We start from the raw sequence: 22,664 nt of genomic DNA on the forward strand, positions 1-22,664 counted from the left end.
ATAATGGAAAACACCGGCTATGGAGAGACAGCTGGGGTGAAACAATGGGCGCTACCACAGGGGAGACCCTGAAACTCATGAATCCTTTAAACGCTGCCTGGTGGCAGTACAGACCTGCTCTGTGTTAATAGGACACATGAAACTGGGAAGCAACAAGGGGAAAGCCCCTTGTGAGGGCAGAGCTGAATGCAACGCCACAAAGGGCTGCTGCACATGCCAGGCTCAGTCTGCTCACACGTAACTTATCCCACAGCCCATTGGAAAGTGGCAGCTTTACTTTATGGTCTGAATAAAGATAGTAGGGAAAAAATAATTGAGAGTATTGGATTGGAAATTATTAAAAAGCTGGGAGTAATTTGTGGTAGCTTTGTTAACAAGATTTAAGATGTATTTAATCAGTTGAGTTACCAAACCTTCCCAGACACAGGTTAATGTGGAGGGTGTCTCAAGATTACCAGGGAACCTTTCTCTCCCATATCCTTGTTCCCACATTGACTGAGAGTATTCAAAACCTCCTCTGCACCTCGAGGAAACAACCACACTGCCTGAATTCGGGATGGGAAATGACAAGAGCAGCATTTTAAACACTGTCCTTCTGCCTTCCACAGTGCACTTGTATCACCCCTGTGAGCACAGGAGGCTCAGGAGTGATGAAAGGGGATGAAAGCAGGATCAGCAAGAAGGGTCAGGAGAGAGGGGCCCTGGAGGGGAGAGCATGGGAGGCCACCTGGATTTGTCCCGTCCCGCTCCTGCAGAGCCTCACAGGCAGATCCCCCTCCAAATCATCCTGCTGCACAGCCCTGCCTGCCAGGGCTCCTCTCGGAGGGGCTGAAGAAGATCAGACACACTGAAACTCGCCCAGCTGGAGGCAGCCAGCCCCCTTTTCTTCTCAGGCACAGCCTCTCCCCCACCTCCGTGCGCCTCCACAATTTTTTTATCTGCAGGCCAGGAGCTGGCTCCGGAGGAGCATTACACGGGGCTGCAGCAGGGCAGGACGGCCAGGAGCTGACAAGAGCTGAAGCTTTTCTCCCCTCCCTGCTTTTGTAGGCACGAACACCGCGTTCTTTGTCAGTGCTCCTCACCCTCGTTTTCTCCGGCCGGGTCAGGAGCAGATCGGCCCCTCCTCCCCTTGCCCGTCCCTGCCGGCGGAGAGCTTTGATCAGGAGCTGACATCCCCCTACTGACATCCCTCCCTCCCTCCGCCTTGAGGCCGAACCCCTCGGTGAGGCAGCGATGAGGACCCGGATCGCCTCCCGCACTAATTCCAGCACATCTGGCAGGCAGGAGCCGCTGCTGCCGCCCCGCCCGGGGACACCTGATGCCATTCGTGCACAGCCTGTGGCCACGGATCACTGCAGGCAGCTCCCGGGAGGGCCGAGGTGTGCCAGCACGGCTACTGGCAGCATCTTGCCAAAAGCTGCCTTCGGAGCACCAGCACAGCAACCCAGAAAGGGGAGGGCAAGAGATCTGAGAGCCTTTTCCAGTGCCCAAAGGGGCTCCAAGAGAGCTGGAGGGGGATGTTTCCTTAAGGGCATGGAGTGACAGGACAAGGGAGAATGGCGTGAAACTGCCAGAGAGCAGGGTTAGATGGGATATTGGGAGGAAATTCTTCCCTGTGAGGGTGAGGAGGCCCTGGCACAGGTTGCCCAGGGAAGATGTGGCTGCCCCATCCTTGGATGTGCCAAGGTCAGGCTGGACAGGTCTTGGAGCAACCTGGGATATTGGAAGGTGTCTCTTCCCGTGGCAGGGGGTGGAACAAGATGGTCTCTAAGGTCCCTTCCAACCCGAACCATTCTAGGATTCTGTGATTCAACCACCATCCCAGCAAGAGCAGCTCCCCGTGTCCTGAGGGATGCTGTGCTCTGTCTCAGCACGGAGCACAGGCTGCTCCAGCGCGGGCAGAGGGATGCCCTGGCAAGCAGAGCTTGCCTACAGAGGGCAGGAAGGAGGAATCGGGCAGCAAAAGACTTTTGTGCGGGAGGAAACGAACGGAGCGCTCCGCTTGAGAGCGAGGGGCAGCGCGGGCGGCTCCGCAGGGACCTCTCGGTGCCGGGGCCGCCGCGGGGGCTCGGAAAGGATCGCTCAGAGCGCCGAGAGAGCTCCGAGCCCCGGGCGCGGCTGCAGCAGGGCGGTGCGAGGGGCAGGCGGGGCGCGGCGGGGCCCGAGGAGCGCCCGGCCCCCATCCCATCTCCATCCCATCCCCATCCCCATCCCCATCCCCATCCCCATCCCCATCCCCATCCCCATCCCCACCCCAGCCCCATCCCTCCCCCGCCGAGCGGCCGCGCCGCGGGTCGCCGCCCGCCGCCCGGCAGGTTGTAAAGTCATTAACTCCCCCAGCCATGCCGGGCCGCGCTCCGCGGGCCCCGCCGCGCCCGCAGCCGCCGCTGGTGGGCCGCCGAGCCGCCTCCTCCTCCGCGGCAGCGGCAGCAGCAGCGCGGCATGGCCGCCGCTCCCCGCCGCCTCCTCCTCCTCCTCCTCCTCCTCCGCGCCGCCGCCCCCCTCGGCGGTAAGGTAAGCGAGCCTCCCCCCGCACGTCCCTCCCTCCCTCTCTCCTGCCTTCCTCCCCGTCCTCCCTCCCCTCGGGGAGCCGCGGCGGGGCAGGCACGGACAGGGGTCCGACCCGCGGCCCCTCGCCCGTCCCCGCAGGTTTCAGGTTCCCGTGCCGCGGGATCCCCGCGCGTCCCCTCCCGCACTCATGCAAGGGGGTTTCGTCGCCTCACCCCCCCAGGCTGACCCCGAGGACCAGGCTTTGCCCGCTTGCCGCGCCTGGCACTAACAAAAGGCTGATGGGGGTGTGAGGATGCACCCAGACGGTCCCAGCATCACCAGAGGGACCGCGGGGGCGCAGCGCCGTTCCCTGGCTGGGGGTTCACCCGAAACTGCCCACCGCGTTCATCCCTCCGCGTTCGTCCCTAGCAGAAGGTTGGCTCAAGTTTAGAGCTGGAAACAAACAGATTTCCCCCTTCCCTGTCCCCCCCCCAGCTCACCCCCAGCATGACTTGAGCAGCTGCTCTCCCCACTAACCATGGGGTGCCTGTCCAGGCATCAGAGCCCCGCGCTCCCCTCATCTCTTCTCTCCTCCACAAAGGACCCCTCAGCCTGGCCCTCCTCCCGTGGCACTTGTTTCACCGCAGCACCGAGACCCCTGTGCCTGTCCCATCTCCTTCCCGAGGCCCAGCCGGGGTGGATCGCCCCCGTTCCCGTGGCAGGGCCGGCAGAAATCCCAACTTCGTGGGGCGCCGGCAGTGCCCCTGCCCCCACGGGTCACTGCCTGCATTGTGCCTCGGAGCTCCCGTTTCCTTGAGGGGAACCGGCCGGATTTCTTTGCTGCCTAAGGAATTCTGCTCTGCTAAAGGAAGAGGGTTTTGGGTTGTGTTTCCCACCCCCAGACTCATGGCTGGGATAAAGCAATCCCACATGAGCCATTTTAGACACAAAGACCAGACACTGCAGATTTACTGGGGGTAACTCAGCTTTGAGGAGCAGCAGTGTCTCCTGTTCTGGGGTTTGTCTTAATTTTGATGCTCGAGTGTCTCATTCCCACTTTGTTTTTACCTCCCTGCACATCTGCTGCCCATTCTGTTTACCCTGAGCTGCGGGGCTAAGTCAGAAGCTTCAGGCAGAGCAAACCAGGTCAAGCTAAACAGATGTGAAGTCCTTCATTCGGGAGCGACCAGGATGGACTCCTCCATCAACACGTGTGCACAAGCCTTGGCTGCTCCATTCTCCCTGCCCCCAGCAGCTGTGTTTGCACAACACCTCGGACAAAGGCATCCCCAGGTGGGAGGAGGGCTCCCCAGGACAAACACACACCAGCTCTGTGTCCAGCTCTGCCCTGAGATTCCCCTGCTCCCCACGGAGCAATCCAATCACAGACCCGGTGCAAGGCAGCACACAAAATGCTCATTGGGGAATTCTTCCTGCCCTCCCGGTGTCCATATAAAGCACTTTATAAAGAGCATCAGAAAACCTCAATCCATAATTTGTGTAAGCAACTTCCAACTAACTTCCTTCCTAACTGCATTCAATGCCTCCCCAAAACCTGGTTGTAGACATGTCTCATGTTCACTCCCTTCTCCCCCTTCACAGTTTTCCATCTTTTCTAGCAGCTTGCCCCAGGATAAGAGTGTTATCCTGCTTGACCTGGACGAAGTGGTTTGTAATGATGTGCAGCATTTGCCTGTGAACTTTCTGTCATGGCAGGATTATGAACAGAACTTGGTAGTTTATCCACTGACTTCTCTTCACTGATTTTCTAATTTGCTTTTCATCTGTACCTCATTATATGTCCAGATTTTTGTTACTTATCTGCTGCAATTCCACATCCTTAACAAGGATCCCCTTCCATTTTCCCACAGATTACCGTTCTTCCTGATCCCTCAAAAATAATTCTGCATTGCTTGTTTTACCTCAGGATACCTGCCCCTATGAAAAACTCCTCCTTGTTTCAGCTTTTCTAGGGAAAATTTGGGTTTGTGTATGCTTCCAGTATTGAATCTCTCACACAGACTATTTAGTCTACATAAATAGTGTAAAACAATGACAGGATGAGAAATAGCTTTGTACAAACCCCACTTCTTTTGTAAAACACTGGGACATAATTGCAACTGCTATTGTTTTTTTTCTCAGTGTTCTGGTAGAGTGTATCACCACAGCTTTAGTCAGAGAATGAGATGGGGAACCCAAACCAGGGGCGTTGAACAGGGTCATTCATTCCCAGATAATAATCTGCCATTCATTCCAGGCATTCAGACATCTGAAGCTACTTAGTATTTCAGTAAGTGGTGTGGTTTGCTGTAGAGAGAAGCCCTTCAGTAAAAGGACCGTGGAAATTTTTTGGTAGAGGACATACAGTTAACGGCCTCAGAAAAGGTCTGGGAAGAACTTATTTCATTTTCTGCTGCTGTTTTGAGTTGTCCTACGCGCTCAGACAGAGTTGAGCAGAACATTTTACGGCAGCTACTGTGCCCTTCAGTGGTGGGCCAGCCCTCAAGGCTGCAGAGAGAGCCTTTCCCCCAGCTCCTCTATTAAGGAGGCATGTTTGTGGTCTCTCTTCCCAGACAGCTTTTTTTCCAGGAGCCAGGCTCTAATGAATCTCAAGATTAGGCACAACAATAAGCAGCACAGGGGACTGGGCCACCGACACGGTAATTGCAGTTATTCCCAGGTCTCTGGGAAACCCAGTGCAGCTCTGAGCTGATCCAAGGCATGACAGAGAGGCAGTGGAGAATTTATTTTATCCCTTTAAACTTCAGAAAGGCCGCCTGGAAATCCGATAGGATGTCAGGCCAGGCCCACCCTTCTGTGCAGGGCTGAAGCATTTTTTACTTGTGGCAGCCTTTGTTTGGCAGGGGGGAGAGGGGAAGCAGCTGCTGGGCCTTGGCTTGGGCAGAAAGAGCTTTCAGTAGCACTGGCTTGGAGAGTGATGTTCCTTTGATACTGGCAAGTCTGGAGGCAGGCATTTTTGCAAAGTTCCCCGCAGGTTGGGGTTCACAGCTCTGCTCCCCCAGTGAGGGGCAGCCCTCCCATGGCCTCCAGCACAGGTGTGGAGGCACAGGAATGCCTTGGTTAGCCTCAGAGAGGAAAAGCTGCAGCTCTCTAACCACCAGGTGCCAAACCACAAGCACCTCGGGGGAAATTCTTGTGGGGAGCACCTGGCTAAGCTGGAATATGGTCTGTATTTCTAGGGATGGGAATTCCCATCACCTAAGGAATCATGTCTCCTTTAGGCAGAGCTCTTGGCCAAACACAGGCAGAGCCAGCCTTATAAAGGCTGGAGCCATGTGCATCTCCTGTGCTCTGGTGTTTCTAGCCTGCTCCTTTTCTATGATTCTGCGGCAAAGTGTACATTAGAACAGCTGCAGCATCTCCCATAACCAGGACAGTGCAAAAGAGTTCAAAATTCAGCCCCTTTTATTTCTCCCTTGTGAGGAGTAGGTGGGTAGGGAGATCCATTTGTCCAGAATTCACTCTTGGGATTTGTTGAGAGGCTTGGGAAACTGAAGCTAGGAGTTAATCTACTCTGGAGTCCGTCCCACAGTCCTTAATTTATTATTTAGACTTTTGGAAAATGCATCTATCTTCAATTAAAAACAATAACCACTTGTGTGTCATGGTCAATGCAGACTTATTTCTGACAATACAATAAATTCAGCAGAGATTGGAACCAGCTGCCCCAGCTCCAAGTACCTGAAATTCCCACTTCTAGTCCAGGCCTAGGACTCGGATGCAGTCATACCATAAGGGCCATGGCCAAGGGGACAGCTCAGCATTGTCCTTGCTTACACAAGAAAATAAATCCTCCTAGGGAAGGTCTGGCAAGGGAGCTTGGTCATGGAAAACCTGAGAGACAAATCAATCTGCTTGAAAAGTGATTAATTCCTCCAGCAGAGAGGAAGCAGGAACAGGGATTATGGATATGGGGGAACACATTCTGATAAAAGAACAAATCTCTCTGACTATCATCTTTCCATAACTCTTCATCCTGTCAGTGAGGTGCAGTGCAGAGATGTGTCCTATCCTATTTCTCACAGAAAGGAGCTCACAAAGGCAGGGATGCTGATCTTGCCCAAACCTCAGCTGTGGCCCCACATCCCTGATCTCCTTGCACCCAGGCAAAACACCCCAAGAGCAGGAACCCTGAAAAGGACCCTGCAGCTTCTCACCATTCCAAATGCACAAACTTTGTATCTGGGGTACATAAACAGAGCAGAGTATTTCACTTCACCTCTTCTCTTCCTGCCCCTTCTCACCTGCTGGGATCTCAAGAGCCTCAGGGCAGGACTATCTTGTAGGTTACAGCTACGCATGTTTTTATTGCCATTTGGGGAGAAGCTGTGCAAATATGGCAGCCTTTGGTCCATGTGCCTTACAGAAGAGGTAAGACACCAGCTTTGGTTTTTCCCCCAACTATGGGAGAATCAATTTTGTGCTGAGCTCTCCACTCAGACACCAGATAAATCACTGGGATTCTCCTTCCTGACAGCTGTGAAGAGCTCTCCCACCCCAGCCTTGAAATATGTGTCACAAAGAAGCATAGGAGTGGTCAGGGAAAGATTTTAGGTGAAAATCCCTTACAATGAGAGACTTCTGGTTCATTTCCTTTGTAAATGTGGAAGCTGCATAGTCAGAATTTCCATTTACAGTCTGATAATACACAGTGAGACAAAAATTCTCATAGGAGATTGCTTAAGATAATAGTTTGGAAGAACAGTAAAAGGTATTTTTAAAAACATGTCTTTTTCTTTTAATTTTGTTTTCCTAATGAGCAGTTCATCTGCTGGCCACAGCATTTGGTCCCTGTCAGCTCCAGCCAGAACACTGAAGTACAACAAAGAGTTTTGTTGTCTTGTTTTTGAAATGAACTATTGCAATCACTGGAGAGCAAAGCATCAGGTAACATGGTGCTTTTTTTGCAGCAGAGTTAGCCATCAGGAAGAGGCACTATGCACATTTCAACCATTTAAGTTACAACCTAAAACCATTTGCATAAACCAGCTGCATCCCCTCTGCCCAGAGGCTGTTCTGTTGGCAGGCACTGAGGAAGCAGAAGTTCTCAGGCAGGAATTACACGACAAAATGAAGAGCACTTTGGCTTTATTACACTGTGGAAGAGCATAAAGCCAAGAGACAGACAGCCCAAGTAGTGAGCAGAGCACATTTAGTGATGAGCAAACCCTGCAGAGTTTTCTCTCCCATCCATCAGTTCTGCTTTGCAGAGGGTGGTTTACAACAAGACCAACTAAAACCAGCATGTTTTGCTAACAGTAGCACTGACACAACTTCCCTGAGCCCTTGCTTTAAGAAAGCACACGTCCCAGACAAGCACAGAGTATTCATTTTTGTCCATTAATATTTAAACACTTGGCATTTTAGCTGGATAAATCCCTTCCAGTCACTGTCCTGTGACAAACTCAGGGCTGCATTCAACACTACTCACAGCTGTGTTTCACTAAGCAGCAGATTAGTTCTTGCACAGACAAGTTTGCCAAAGTCCCTGGGAGCTTTTAGACCATCAGACACCAAACAGGAAAATACTGCCAGGAAAAAAAAAAAAACAAAAAACAACTAAACCATGGAATTTCTTACCTGCTGGGAATTGTAGAGGCACAGCCAACAGCAGGCTACTGCAAGGACCCTGCTGGGGCCAGAGGAACTCAGGTTTGCCAAATTTAAAGGCTGAGACCCAGCAAGGTGGGCTGGGAGAAGGAGCATTCCTCCTCTGGACATAGTGGGGTTCATGGGGAGAGGCTCTGGTTCTGAAGTTCTCTTGAAAATTACTGGGGGATGAGGAGCCTGGCTCTGAACTGCTTTAGTCACAAAGGGAAGGTTATTCATGGAAATGCAGCTCTGAGGGTTGACACCTGTGTACTCCCAGCTTCCCTGCAAGGCCAAGAACTGCAGCTCTTCCTCTTCTCTCCTGAGCCAGGCTAGGAGTGATGCTGTGGGGCCAGGCTGCAGCTGCTGTTACTGCCACACATGTCCAGCCCCACAGTCCCTCTCTATCCCATGAGATCCCAAGGAATCCTGCTTCCCATGCAGGACTCAGTCTTGGAGGGAAGTTTGAATTTTGAGATCCTGGTGTGGCCCCACAGGACTCAGACCCTGGCACCTTTGTCCCACTGCTGGGCCTTCAGGAGGCATCCAGGTGACAGGACAGCTGCCTTTGGTGTTGAGGAGCCAGGTTCTCCAGCTAACAATGCTCTGTTTCTGTCAGGACAGTAGTGAGGCAGCAGATGGAGCTGGCACCTGGGATGAAGAAGTCACCAAGTGGTGGGGAGAGTGGAGCTCCTGGTCCACCTGCTCCCGGTCCTGCGGAGGGGGTGTCATGTCCCAGGAGAGGCACTGCTTGAGACAGAGGTGAGCTGTGGGCCAGCCTGAGCCCGTGGCCAGGGCAGTGGGGTGCCCCAGGCCTGTGCTTTGGAGCTGAACCTCCTGGGTTTGCAGGGTCAGCCATTCCCTCATCTGTGGCCTCTGGGCAAGGAAGGAAGGAAGGCAGCTTTGTCTGTGGGCAGTGGTGGGGGAGGGTGACAGGAGAAGCACGCTGCAGTGGGCAGGTGACAGGATCCCTGAACTTGTCACCCACTCAGCTTGACTTGTCTGATGGGGAGCAAGGGGTTGGTCTTCTCTTGGGGTCCTGAAGATGACAGGGTTATGAGCTGGCTCTGTTCCTCTTCTCCTTTCCCTCACAAACCGTCATTGCCATGGCTGCTCTGAGCAGCCCAGCCCTGATTTGTGGCCAGTTCCTGTGCTCAGGATGTGGGCAGATACTGCCAGGCACCTTATGGGGACTTGATTTACTCCTGGCAGCAGCCAGCTCAGCCACATCTCAACAATTTCCTCTCTTTATTCCCTGCAGAGCTGGCAAGTTCTTTCCCCTCTGTCATTTATCTGGCTGTCACCTGACAGCATCTGCATTTGTCCCCTACAGCTGTTACAGTCCTGGGATCAGTCGGATTGAGTTTGTGGGAGCGGGGAGAGCAGGGGAACTGCAGCTGCCTGAACTTCTGTCCTCTCTGGGCTACCTTGCCACCAATTCCCCCTCCTCCTCCTCCAGCAGCTCTGTAACCTGCTGCTCCAGGCTGGTGGGATGATAATGAGAGCAGGCAGCCTGCAGCACAGCTTTCCCTTCTGCGTGAATGCACTCCTGAGCAGAGCAAGCTCAGACCAGGGCCCCCGACCTGCCCTCCTTCCTGCAGCAGAAAACTTCTTTTTGCTGAGCTGGTTGACAGCGTGGTGAAGGTCCAGATGTGCTGTAGGACCTTCCCTCTGGCTGTGCCTTCCCTGGATGTCTCTGCTGCTGCTGCTCCTCTGCTCCAGCATCCTGGGAAAGCAGTGAGGAACAGCACGGGGAGGGAGCCTGGGGCAGTCCTGCACCCCTACAGCCAGAGCAGCCCTTCTGCCCTTTGCCTGCTTCCAGAAGAGAGATTTTTCTCTCCATTTGATGCCAGCTCTGTCCTTGACTCCACAGCTGGGGAGGGAAGGGTTTGCTGTGGTGTTTTAGTCTAGGGATCAAATCTGAATTAAAAAAAGAGAAATCCCAGCCCAAAGGTTTCTGCAGCTTTAAGGTGAATGGCTTAAGTGAGAGCCAGGTATGGCCACAAAGCAGTTTCTGCTTGAGTCTGCAGGAAGCCTCTGCTTCTGAAAGGCATGGTACTTTTGAAGTCTTACTGCAAATTTAGGCTCTGCCTGTATCATGTAAAGCATTGTTTTGGTGACACAGCTGCAGTACCTCCAGCCAGGCCAGCCTGAATATGCTTATGCTGTTCTTTGTATCCTCAGTTCCCAGTGCTGTTAACGCATTGTCTGCCGCAGATCTTTACACATTGCCTAAATTATTTTGCAGATAATCACTGCATTACCTTTACCTGTGGTCTCAGCTACTCTCCATATATTTTCATAGCCTTCAAGAATTTTTTCTGTCTTTGCATCAGCCCAGTATCTCCCGAATAGCTCATGTTGGCCAGAGTGAAAGATTCAAGTGTTGAGAAACTCCTATGGTTTTGGTTCACCACCTGTACCAAGCCTTCTCTGTTAGTCTGTTGGGGTGGCCAGTCCCCCTGACAGGCATCATCTCTCTGCCAATTGCACAGTGGATTCTGAAATCACCTTCCCCAGTCACTGCAAATCCTGGGCACATCCGTAAGGAATGATGGACCATCAGGTTCTGTTGTCTTTTGGTCACATCAGCCCTTTTGGAGCTCAGAGGTGAAGGGACACAGGGGTGCCAATACTGCAATTGCTCCCTGTCTGCTCAACCTACCCCAAAAGAAGAACAGCCTAAAATCACAGTCCACCTAAAAGCACTGAAGATGTGTTTCTGAGGAGATGTTGGCCAGTCTAGACCAGAAAGCTCTGCTCTGATGAAACACCTGCCTTGTTTCTCCCACTTAAGTCAGGCCTGACTCCTGTGTCATCCTCAGTACCTGGGAAACCTCCAGCTCATGTCTGAAACTTCTGCTTTTCAGGCTCCAGATGCCTCAGGGAACAAATAGCACCATGTGTGTTGGTCAAGCCAAGCACTACCAGCTGTGCCAGCAGCAGGTGAGAACCACTTCCAGTTCTGCCTGGTCCTTACTGGGGGGTGAGGGACTCAGTGGGTCCTACTTGGAGCTGCAAAATCACCAGCACTGGAGGTGGGATTGATCCCTCAGAGGATGGAGACAAGGATATGATCCTCTCCTGGGCTGGATGGTGTGCCTTTGAGGATGTGGGAGATGGGCTCTGTTCTTTGGGACTGGGAGATGGAACAAAAGGATGTAAAAGCATATTTGTTGTGGGGTGAGGGGAGGGATGAAGTTTTTCCAGCTTTTCCTGTTGCTGCTTTTCCCATTGCTGGAAGGAATTTTTGCAGGGCTGTTAAACACAGCTGTTTGAGAGGCCCTGGGCAATGAAGGCCTGGCCTTTCTGCCTCTCTTAGGGTACCTCCAAGTCCATCACCAATTCCTTCCAGGGTGGACAGGGCATTTTCATCCTGCAAGGATGGAGCAGGGACAAGCAGCTGTCACAAGAATGGCTGTGAGATAAGGAGCTTTTTGATTGCATTTATTCCCTCCATAGCCCTGCCCAGCCAACACAGCAAGCTTCAAACAGCAGCAGTGCTCCAGTTTCAATGCCAAAGCCTTTGGGAAGCGCTATTACCACTGGATGCCACTCTATCCAGGTGGGTTTTCACAACTTCACACAGAAAAACACCCACAGGATCTTCTTGGGCACAAAAAAGTAAAGTCCTAGGGGATGAGGGATGGATGCTCCTGGCTGCTCTGTGTTGCTCTGAACAGGATGCTGATCCATTTCCTACACAGTGACTTCACGTGGGTGTGCAGTTGTCCCTTGAGGCACAGACTGAGTTCACCTAAGATACTACCCTGTTTCTGGATTCACCTGTTTTTCCATTAGCTGCCAAGGGGATATGGAACATCTGCACCTGCAGCTGCTCAGGTGAACAGGGCAGAGCTGGCCACCAGCCCACACAGTCCATGCCCCTTTTACAGCCCTTTTTCTTGCTGTTGTGCATTTATGCGTGGCCTGGCATCTGCTGATGCACATTCCCATGTTGGGCACAGTGATGGCACTACAAAGGCATGGCAATGAAGAGGGTTTGCCAGCAGGAGGTATTTCTGCTGGGCATGGTCCCCAGTGCAGCCTCACACCGTGACCCCTTCACTGCTGTAAGTCCGTGGGGTGTCATTGTGAGTAGCAGGAACATCCAAGGTGACATCAAACCATCAGCAGGGACAAGGGGAAGGTCCCTTTCCTCACTGCCCATCTCTGGGCACCTTGAGCTGCCTGCTGACCCTGTGCCTCTATCCCTGCAGATGACTACACCAGTATCTCCAACAAACCGTGTGACCTCCAGTGTACCACCCGGAGTGGAGAGAGGCAGCTGATGGCCCGAGCACAGGATGGCACCTCCTGCAAGGACAGGACCTATCAAGGGGTCTGCATCAATGGGAAGTGTGAGGTGAGGGCCTGGGAGGAAGCAGTAGAGAAATTGGGATTTGAATTGCATGGCTGGACCTCCTGGTCATCACAAAGCCAAGGGGTCCCAGCAGGGAATTGAAACAGAGGCTTGCATTGGATTCATTCATTACCACCCCCCAGAACCTCCCCAAAAAAGCACACAGGGAAAGACCCTGTGGAGACCAGCTGGCCCCAGGAAACCCTCTCTTGTTTTGTGCTTTGCAGCCGGTTGGGTGCGATGGGAGCCTGTACTCGCCCCGGACCATGGACAGATGCAGGGTGTGTGGAGGGGACGGCAGCACTTGCCACCGTGTCTCGGGCACCTTCCGAAAGGCAATCTCACAGATAGGTACTCCCTGCTACCAGTCTGGAGACTTCACCTGCTACTTCTTACCACCAGCTGGCAAGGAGGGGGACTGGCTTGAACGTGGGTAGGAGCTTTCCCAGCTGCTTGGTGAAAAGAGTTGAGGAGTGCCACCACCCCTGCTTAAACGCCTGTGTTTTGTCCTTCTCACTAAATCATCAGAGGAGATTGGTTTGATGTGCTCTATATTAGGCTGGTAAGGTTTCCCTTCACCTGTTTAGAATAGGAAGCAACTGGGGATCTATTTGTTCCTATTGATTCTGGCATCTCGCCCACCTCAGATAATGTGAAGAGATCAATGAATCTTCTTTTATTTGTGCTACGTGTTCATTTGAAACTTAAGCTATGATGAGGGTCATAGCATTTTTTCAACCTGCATTTAATCTCCTGCTTTCCCCAGTCCTGTGGCTGGCACAGCTGAGGGACAGTCCCCTGTGAAATCAGGCTGAGGCTCCCTGCAGCCTGGTGGCCCTGTCCTCCAGCCACAGGAGGAATGGACTGTGGTATGCTCATTAGTAATTAACGAACTGTGGTTTGAGGATGTTTTGGAACAGAATTTCACGCTGTTGTTGTTTCACTAGTTTGCCTCACTGCCTACAAACAGCAGCCTAGAAAAGCACTCAGGCCCCTGTCCAGGGCAGGGGTAATGGTCTTACCCTCTGCAGCAGTATGGGTGCAGTTTTGGCCTCCCATTCCAGCCCTCATAATATCTTACAGAACATAGAGGATCTCGGTTTCCAGTGGGAAAGACAAACTGCCAAACCATGCAACTTTTAAAGCCTCTTATTTCCTCTCCCTTTAAAGGTCAATTTTTATGTTACTCCTGAGACAAATTCCATGGAGTCAGGAGCTAAGGGGACTTATGGTCTTTTTCCACCCTCTGTTCAGCATCAGCCCTGATCACTACTAAGTTTTTTTCTGTGCTCTTGCCAGAAAGAGTGTAAAAGCACATTCATCCACACCCCCAAAGCCAGACTGTTTCATTGTGCAGTTCCTTCCCGACTCCAAACCCAGCAGTGCTCAGACTGACATCCGTAATGGTGATCTGTTAATGGGATTTCAGAGGAGATCTGGGATGAGAGCTCCCAGACTGGTGCAACATGCATTTAGGTCTTTGGCATCCTGCTCATGAAGGGCAGTGCTGTGTCCCTGCAAAGACACTTGTCCCATGAGCTGCTTTTCCCACCCAGACATTTTTATTCTGCCCTTGGGGTCTCCTCACGCTCTGTTCTGTTCCTCAGGTTACGTGTTCATCACCAACATCCCTGCCGGTGCCACAGACATCCTCATCATTGAGCGCAGGAAAACAGAAAACATCCTGGGTGAGCAGAGGATGGCTGTGGAGACCCCAGTGCAGCTGTCTGGGAGGTGGGAGGAGGCTCTGTGCACTCCCACCTATGCTGTGAGAGAGCTACTGAGAGCATTTCCTCCAGGGTAGCTACATGGGTGCTTCATCTCTCCAAAAACCAAGGCTACCACGTCTCCAGTGCCAGGAGAGACACTTGGAACCCAACTTTGCTATGGGCAGGGCCTGGGGTTCTATTTCTGCTGGGCTTTCCTCATTCGTGGGCTCTTTGCTCTTCTCAGTGCCAGCGTTCTGCAGAATGTCCCATTTGTCTGTTTTCTCTCTCTTTGAAGCACTTGCAGATGAATCCGGGCATTTCTTCTTCAACGGCAACTCTGCCATTGACCACCCTCAGAACTTCAGGGTGGCTGGCACCGTCTTCAAGTACCGGCGGCCCTCGAGCCTGAACTCGGATGGGCTGGAGTATATCATAGCTCATGGGCCCACTAACCAGTCTCTGAATGCCATGGTATGTGAGGAACCAGCTTTAGGCTGTCCTGTCTTGCCTGCCTCCCTCAGATAAGAGGAGTATAACCTGGTTCCCAAGCCAGACCTGAGTGTAGGTGGGTTGAGGAAGCCAGACAGGTGGGTGGGGGCTTTCCTTTTGGATTTATGAGCATGCTGTCTTCTCTTAATGCCCTAGAAAACGCTTTTGGAAAATTCACACCCTTAAAATAAAAGCACTTTTGTTTTCTTTCCCCGTTTCCTCCAGTACTATAACTTTAATGGGAAAATGCCTCACATAACTTATGACTACACTGTCCCACGGACACCGCCTCTCCGAACTGCAGCCCCTGCTCTTGCCAGGCCTCTCTATCACCACCTACCCGTGACCAGCCAGAGCCATTCCATTCCAGCCAACTCCAGAGCTGCTCAGACAGACTTCAATGCCACGTGGCTCTCCCTGTCACCAGACGACACCAGTGATCAGCTTCCTCTAAGGGAAGGGCAAGAAGATTTAGACTTTGGTCCTCCGCACTTCTTCCAGAACAACTCTACCAGTGAGACCCGAGACTGGGGCTGGGAGCAAAGTGAAGAGAAGGAGAAGTACGACTTTCAGATCAGACAGGTCTATCATGCAAACACAGCAGGAGAGGAAGAGGAGGAGGAAGCAGCAGCGGTTGGTGGAGAAACAGAGTTGGGTTGGTTGATTTGTTCTTCCTTCCCCCATTGTATTGACTGGAAGCGGGCATTCTGCAGTGGTCTTGAAATCTGAGGTGGCTTTAGCATCAGGGTGAACAGGAGGGAAGGATGGTAAATGGTGGGGTGCAGACTGTCAGGGAGCAGCAAGGGCCAGTAGCTCTGTGAGGGAAGGGGAGGCTGTGAGAGGGAGGCCACAGTGAGAAGGTCATAGGTTGGACTTGATGATATCAAAGGTCTTTCCCAGCCTGGTTCATTCTGTGGTTCTGTGATCCTATAACATGGATTAGGCAAGGCACTTACTTGGTGCCTGGGCTTGGCAGGCAGGGCAGTGACAGCAGCAGGGCCTAGCAACAGTCCAGTGATCATCAGGGGACAGCAAGGGGACAAGTCAAATCTGAGGTCGATCTGGGAGAGCCATACAACAGTTCAGGAAGAAAGAACATGTGCAACATTGTGCAGCCCAGGACTGAAGGCCCAGACTGGAGCTTAAATGGGGCTCTAGAGCAGTGGGCAGACAGAGTGAGGGGTTGGCCAGGGTAATTAAAGCCTGCTGATGCTCCCTGGTAGAAATTTTTGATTTTTAGGCTGAACACGGAATGTTTTTTGCCTTGTTAAATGCCACATGCTGAAGTGCAAGCCATCCCATATAGTTAAAGCATGTATTTTAATTCCAGCTCTCAGGTTCAACCAAATCTCCATCAGCACAGCTGTGCCCTACAGCATGAGGAGACCCGAGCTGTTGGAGAACAGCCGTGTGACATCCTCCAGGCTCCGTCTCTTCAGGCGCCTCTGTCCCCGAGGCCCTCACCACGCTGCCTTTTGCAGGGAGCTGCAGCCCCTGGCAGCCCGGCTGGCCCCCAGGAACTCCACGGCCGGGCTCTGGCCCCGCTGGCCACAGGGTCTCCACAGAGCCCTGGCTCGCAAGAACTCGCTGGAGGACTTGAAGGTGGAGGTGTTTGCTGGGAGCCAGGGGGAAGCAGCCAACAACAGCATGATGGCACCTGTGGAGAGCCCTCTGCTCGGGGCCAGCCCGACCGCCGACACCAGCCAGGCAGAGCCTCTGCGAGCCCCTGGCACTGAAAGGTGGTCCCTGATTTCCTGGGCAAAACAGAGCATGGTTGGCTGGGGAGGGAGGGCCAAGCCAGTCCCCTGCTGTCCTTGGTGTTCCCAGTCACCAGTGTTTATCCATGGAAGCTGCTGTAGGTGCTTCCTCCAAGGACTGGTTGTTAAAATTGGCCTGACACGGAGCTCCTGGAACATATTTCAGGGTCAATTTAAATGGGTGCTGAAGGACCTGGTGTGGCTGTAAACAAGGCCAGGAATCCATAGCATGTCACATATACACATATACCATCATGTCACACCCCTCCTGTCCCATTCCTCTGGGCATATTAGCTTCTGAAGCTTCTGTAAACATCTGGTAGGAGACTGAGGAGCAGTTTTTAAATATTTCTGGCAAGCCACACATGAACTCTCCCCACCACATTATATAATATGAGGGGGACCTTGCTTGAGCTTCCCTTCCCAACTCAAATCATGCCTTGAGGTGAGGTACAAGCTGAGGCTGAGGGCACCCCTGTGGCTGGCAAACCATGATATATACACAACACTCACTATAAGCGGTGCTTCCTCCTTGCTAGTTGAATTCAGGAGGTGGATCAAGGCTTTGCACTCTCTGTTTATCAGTGGTTTGAGTTGCCCAAGGTGGGGGAAATGGAAAGCAGGAACACTGGCTTTCTTTCCATCTGCAAAGACAGCAAGGAGGAATTTCCCTACATTTCATGTTTGCAGCATTTTTTTTTTCATTTTTAGCTCACACCACCTTCTTTTTCCACAGCAATGAGTTTGATGTGAGCCCCATGGACCATGACGACATCAGCTTGGCTGACATGTATCGGTGGAAAGTCTCAGCTTATGCCCCCTGCAGCTCCACCTGCACTTCAGGTAGGTTTGGCTTAAGCTGACTGATCACATGAGGTCCTTTTGGGCTGTTGAGGGAGAGAATCCTGGTATTTCTTTATATGACAGGGAGAGTTTCAGATGCAGTGAGCACTCCAGCTATTTAATGCTGGTGGGAGGAGGCTCTTGGATCTGATGGAGCACGGCTGAGGGTGTTGCTGGCCCAGCAGGTATCAGCACTTCCTATGCCATGTGTGTGCGCTACGATGGAGTGGAGGTGGATGAATCCTACTGTGATGCCCTGACCCGACCAGAACCTACTCACGAATTTTGCACAGGGAGAGACTGCCAGCCTAGGTGAGTGGAAGTGACATCAACTGTCCACAGGGAGATATCTAAGGATCATTTTCTGCTCAAGGCATACAGCTGTTTTTGGGCTGAAAGGTATGCTCAAACTAAGAAGACCTCATATCCCCTTACAAGCAAAAAGAGGGGAAGAATTTGGGACCTGAATTGCCTGCTAAGGGCAAAGCTGGTTTCAAGGTCAGCACCACATTTACTGAGGTGTGATGAGCAGAACCACAGCAGCTGCTGGGTGAGGGTGTGCAGGTGCAGCCCTGCCACCCCATGGCCCTGGTCCCCCTTACCTGGGTGTTCCTTTGTGCTTTCTCTGCTCGTGGAGGTGGGAGACCAGCCGGTGGAGCGAGTGCTCCCGGACCTGCGGCGAGGGCTTCCAGTACCGCACCGTGCGCTGCTGGAAGATGCTGGCGCCGGGCTTCGACAGCTCCGTCTACGATGACCTCTGTGAGGCAGCGGGGCTGGCCAGGCCCATGGAGAGGAAAGCCTGCAAGAACAAGGCCTGTGGGCCCCAGTGGGAGCTCTCTGAGTGGTCTGAGGTAGGCTTTGCTCCCAGAGCTGAGCAGCCAGGGCTGGGGTGGGGCGTGGAGGAAGGTGGCTGGCCGGCGTTGGGTGCTGAGGAAGCCCCTGGCCGACTGCACCCTGGGGAAACAAGGAGTGTATCTGCAGCTGCCCTGTTCTGGCACTGCTCAGCAGACAAACTCCATTGCAAAACATTTTTTGTAAGGTCACTTCTAAAGCAGGACAGTGACCAAGTGAAAGCTCTGCCAACAAGAAGCTTCCTTTTCTGGAGGATACAAACTAAGGGGCAATTGGGAAACAGTACCATGGAGATACAAAAAAACTGAAAGCCCATTGCAGTCCCTTTGACTGACTGCTCTGGTTGTGGCCCAGTGGAACAGCAGTTTAGGCATCAGCCCATTGATATGTTGGAGCTCTAGGTCCCAAAATAAATTAGCAGCAAAGATAGGGGCGGACACATCTTTTTCTCTCCCTGCTGGGGCCCTTCCCCTCTCTCCTAGAGCAGCAGGAGGAGAACAGGAGGCGGCACAGCCGTTTTTCCACCTTAGCTGTGCACTCTGAGCGCCGGGCTGACTCGGTGTGCCCTTGCAGTGCTCGGCGCGGTGCGGCACGCCGGGGACCATGAAGCGTGAGGTGCGCTGCTCCGTGGAAGCCGCCCTGTGCGACGAGTCCCGCAAGCCCAGCGGTGAGAAGGAGTGCACGGGCCCACCCTGCGACCGCCGCTGGACCGCCTCCGACTGGGGCCCTGTGAGTCCACTCTGCTCCACCCCTCGCACCCAGCGCTGGGCTGAAGGGTGGGAGCAGCTGGGCTGGTACGCTGCAGATCACTGTCGGATCTCTTCCGGCAGAGGCCTACCTACAGAAACTGAAATAACCTCTGTTTTTGCCTCTCCTTGCTGTATATTTTGGTTAACTGTGAGCTGAGCTCTAGTCAATAATCTGGGAAGCTCACTGTACCTGGAGAGTGGAAGCCCCTGACTAAACGGACCTCTAAAGCCCCTTGGGATCCAGTGCAACAGTCCCAGTGTCAGGGCTGGACGCTAGACTCAACCCTGCTGGCACCACCAACCCTGACCTCTCCAGTTCCCCGCTTTCTGATGTGTCTAAATGCCTTTTGCTCTCCAAGTGCTCAGGTTCGTGCGGCGAGGGGCGCATGAGCCGCTTCGTTGCGTGTCGCAACCTGGAGGGCAAGGTGATCTCCAGCTCGCAGTGTGACCCGGCCACCAAGCCCCTGGCTGTCCACCCGTGTGGAGACAAGAACTGCCCCCCGCACTGGGTGGAGCAGGAGTGGGAGCAGGTAAAGCCAAACCCGGCCCTGTGTTCTCACACCTCCTTTCCATCCCATATCCCACAGGGTGTGGTGGGAGCTTGGTTCCCTTGGCAGAGCACAGTTGTACACTGTGACTCCAGACATGGATCTGTATCCTTGTCCCAGCTCCTTTGAGAATGAGGGGAGGAGTAGTGAATAGCCCAGCTTGTCCCTGCCATACCCCCTAAAAACCCCAAAGTTTGTGGCGTTTGCTGCCTTCTCAGGGAGCTCCACGGGAGGGCAGCAATACCTTGAGGAAACTGCTCTCCCACCCGGCTCCTCAGCAGAGCCTTGTTCACTCACCCCCACGGAGGACATGAGTTTCCCACCAGTAAAGAGAAAATCTAAACAAAACCAGCTTCGTAACAGCTGGAGGTAAACCTGAACCACAGCCCAGATCCTTGTGCTGAAAGTCACATCCAGACCATAACAGTGTACTTGCTTCAGGGACTACAGTCCAGTGAACGTGGTCCAGGTGCTCTGTTCCACCCAACACTCAATCTCTGCACATCTTTTTATGTTGCTTAAGGCCAAAAGACTTCATACTTCCCCATATATGCTGATCCAAATCGCAGAGTATCCAAAGAAACCCACTGAGTCTGTTGTGAGGCTTGGGCTTTTTCTCTGCAGTCTTGAGCAAAACAGGGGTCTGTATAGCACCAAAGAAGGTTTCTAGGAAATAAAGGAAGCAGCCAAGCCCTTTTCCTTCCAGTCATGGCTAAGCCTCTCTTATCACTTTGCTCCTTTTATAGCTGCTGATTGCATTCAGCTGAGCCTCCTCCAGCACCAGTAACAAACACAGACTGGTTAAACCTCGTAGTTCTAGTTCTGTAGCCCTCCCCTGCTCTGACCCTCTGTGTGGGTCACACACAGTCCTGAAGTGCCATTTTCAGCTGTGACCCGGCTGTGAAACTCATCAGAGCTCTGAAAGACCAGAGCTCCCCACCTTTGCCCGTGCCAGCTTCTTTGCTGTGTTCTCTCCACTGATGAGCACTGAGTTTTCAGGATGACTAAGGGCAGATGCAAGCCAGTTGTGCTGGCCCTGCTGTGGTGAAAAAGGACTCAAAGCAGTGAAATCTCAAACTGGTAACTGCCTGCATGGGCATCAGGGAGCAGATCCTGCCTCCTGCTGCTTTTCCTGGTGATGTCGTGAGGGAGAGAGCCCTCCCAGCTCAGCCTGCATAGCTCTGGGTTCAGCAGTGCCTGTCTGTGCACATCACCTGCACTGCACCACTTTGGGCCCCTTGGGCCCACACAAAGCTTGGCAGTACTCCACGATGTAGGTTGCTACATGCACATGCTATGTGGATTTTCAGAGCAGAGATACTCATAAAATAAGACAGAAACAGCCTCTTCCAGTCTTAGCTTGGCTGCTCCAGGCACCTTGCGGTAGCCGCTCTCGAGGCCAGCCAAGGTGAACTCAGCTGAACACTAATTTCCAGCATCTGTCCCTGCTCCTGGGAAATCTGGAGACACCCCCCTGCTCCTGTGGCCTGGGCAGCACTTCCCTCTGTCAGACTGTAAGCCTTCCTCTGAGCAGAATGCCCTCTTGCCTGGAGCTGGAGCATCATTTGTTACCAGGCTGCTCTGTTCCCTCCCAGTGTGACGCCAGCTGTGGGCGAGGGATGAAGACCCGGCTGGTGCTGTGTGTGGGCCTGGAGAACGGGCTGTACAGGGAGTACCCTGAGAAACGCTGTGAGACCTCTCCAAAACCTGAGGAACAAGCTGTCTGCTTCAGGAGGCCATGTTCAACATGGTTCACCACCTCCTGGTCCCAGGTAGGGCTGGGAGTGGTGGGGAAGGGGCTGGGGAGACCTCATAGCCCTGGTTGGTGGAGCAGGATCTGTGCCAAGGCTCTCTGGCAGACGACTGCTCTGCCAAGGATTTGCCAAGTCTGGATGAGACCCCAAGTTCTGCTCTTCTGCAGAACAGGCAGCAGAGAGACTGGCACAAGCTGGCTGGAAAAAATCTTGAAGCATGGATGTTATTGCCTCAAGAGCATGCACCACACTCCAGGCATGCAGGATACAGCCATGTCTGCTCCACTGCCAGAAGTCTATGTTTTGTCTTTCCCTCTTTCTCTTAAGAGGGAAACCAGTGAACATTTAGAGTATGGGAAGGCTGAGGAGCTGTGTCTGGCTTATAGCAGCCATTTTCTCCATTTTCTGTCACAGCATCAATGCTCCAAACAAAAATATTTCGGAGCTGCAGCAAAGAGATGAAAAGCAAACTCTCCCTTGTTCTGCCCCAACTCCAACTCAGGGATGCTTTCCTCCAGTAAAAAAAAAAGGGAGAGTGAGTTTGAGATCAGTGTGGCGCTTGACCCAAACCTCCTCAAGAACAGGGATCCAAAGCAGGAACTGGGAGACCTCAGCAGCGCAAAGACCTTGGGAGCTATAGAAAACCAGAAAATGCTTCTCATGCTCTCTCTGCTGTTTCTTGACCCCGACAGTGCAGCAAGACATGTGGTGCTGGTGTGCGACTGCGGGAGGTGAAGTGCTACCAGGGGGAAGCACTGGCTCAGGGCTGTGACCCTTCTGCCAAACCGGAGGCCAGGCAGACGTGCCAACTCCAGCCGTGCCCCACGGAGGCACCAGGTACGTCTGGGAGGGCAGGGAGGTGGAGGAGCCCTTGGCTTTGTCCATGCTGGGGAAGCACAACTCCTTTGTAACCCTTTCTGTGTGTGCTTCTGCTCCCCAGAAGATGCCTGTGAAGATAAAGCGACGGCCAACTGTGTGTTGGTGCTGAAGGTGAAGCTGTGCTCACACTGGTACTACAGGAAGGCCTGCTGCTGGTCCTGTCGCCTCAAGTCATCCTGAGCGCTGCCAGGCCCTACTTTCCTTCCAAGTTCAGGGGCAGCAGCCCCCTCAACCCAGACTTTCCACTTGAAGCCACCCCACTTGGCCTGGCTGTGGAGCCAGTACCTGTAGAGCGGCCTGCTCATTGAGGAAGGATTTTTATGACTTAGTCATCACTGTTCCCTCTCCACTGAGGGAGACAAGACAAACCATCAGTGCCTAGAAAGCTACTGAGGAGTGAGTTAGGAGAGCCTGTCCCTGCTGTCACTGCCTCTGAGGGCACCGAGGCCAGCCTGCAGCAGGGCAGGGACAGCAGCATACCTCTGCTCTGCCCTGCAGGCTTCCTACTACAAGGGCAACTGCCAAAACACACGGAAAAATTGAGTCACAATAAAGAGATAAACTATAAAATTGTGGATTTGGGATGCATGTGCCTAGGCCAGAGACCAGGGAGGAGCAGGG

General features: G+C 53.1%; 1 protein-coding gene across 1 annotated transcript; it reads left to right on the forward strand.

Moving 5' to 3' along the window:
* The first annotated feature begins 2,342 nt into the window (after nucleotides 1-2,342).
* LOC100232385 (ADAMTS-like protein 2) lies at nucleotides 2,343-22,613 on the forward strand. The gene is given in 19 exon segments (XM_041717857.2): nucleotides 2,343-2,366; nucleotides 2,369-2,514; nucleotides 8,725-8,862; nucleotides 10,971-11,046; nucleotides 11,563-11,665; nucleotides 12,321-12,466; nucleotides 12,691-12,814; nucleotides 14,071-14,151; nucleotides 14,468-14,643; nucleotides 14,887-15,316; nucleotides 15,992-16,400; nucleotides 17,155-17,261; nucleotides 17,447-17,573; nucleotides 17,899-18,112; nucleotides 18,687-18,842; nucleotides 19,222-19,392; nucleotides 21,006-21,182; nucleotides 21,857-22,001; nucleotides 22,105-22,613. Coding segments are annotated over 19 exon segments (3,069 nt in total). The 3' UTR covers nucleotides 22,224-22,613.
* The last annotated feature ends 51 nt before the right edge of the window (nucleotides 22,614-22,664 follow it).

This window comes from Taeniopygia guttata, chromosome 8 (genome assembly GCF_048771995.1).
Source record: "Taeniopygia guttata chromosome 8, bTaeGut7.mat, whole genome shotgun sequence".
Taxonomy (NCBI): Eukaryota; Metazoa; Chordata; class Aves; order Passeriformes; family Estrildidae; genus Taeniopygia; species Taeniopygia guttata.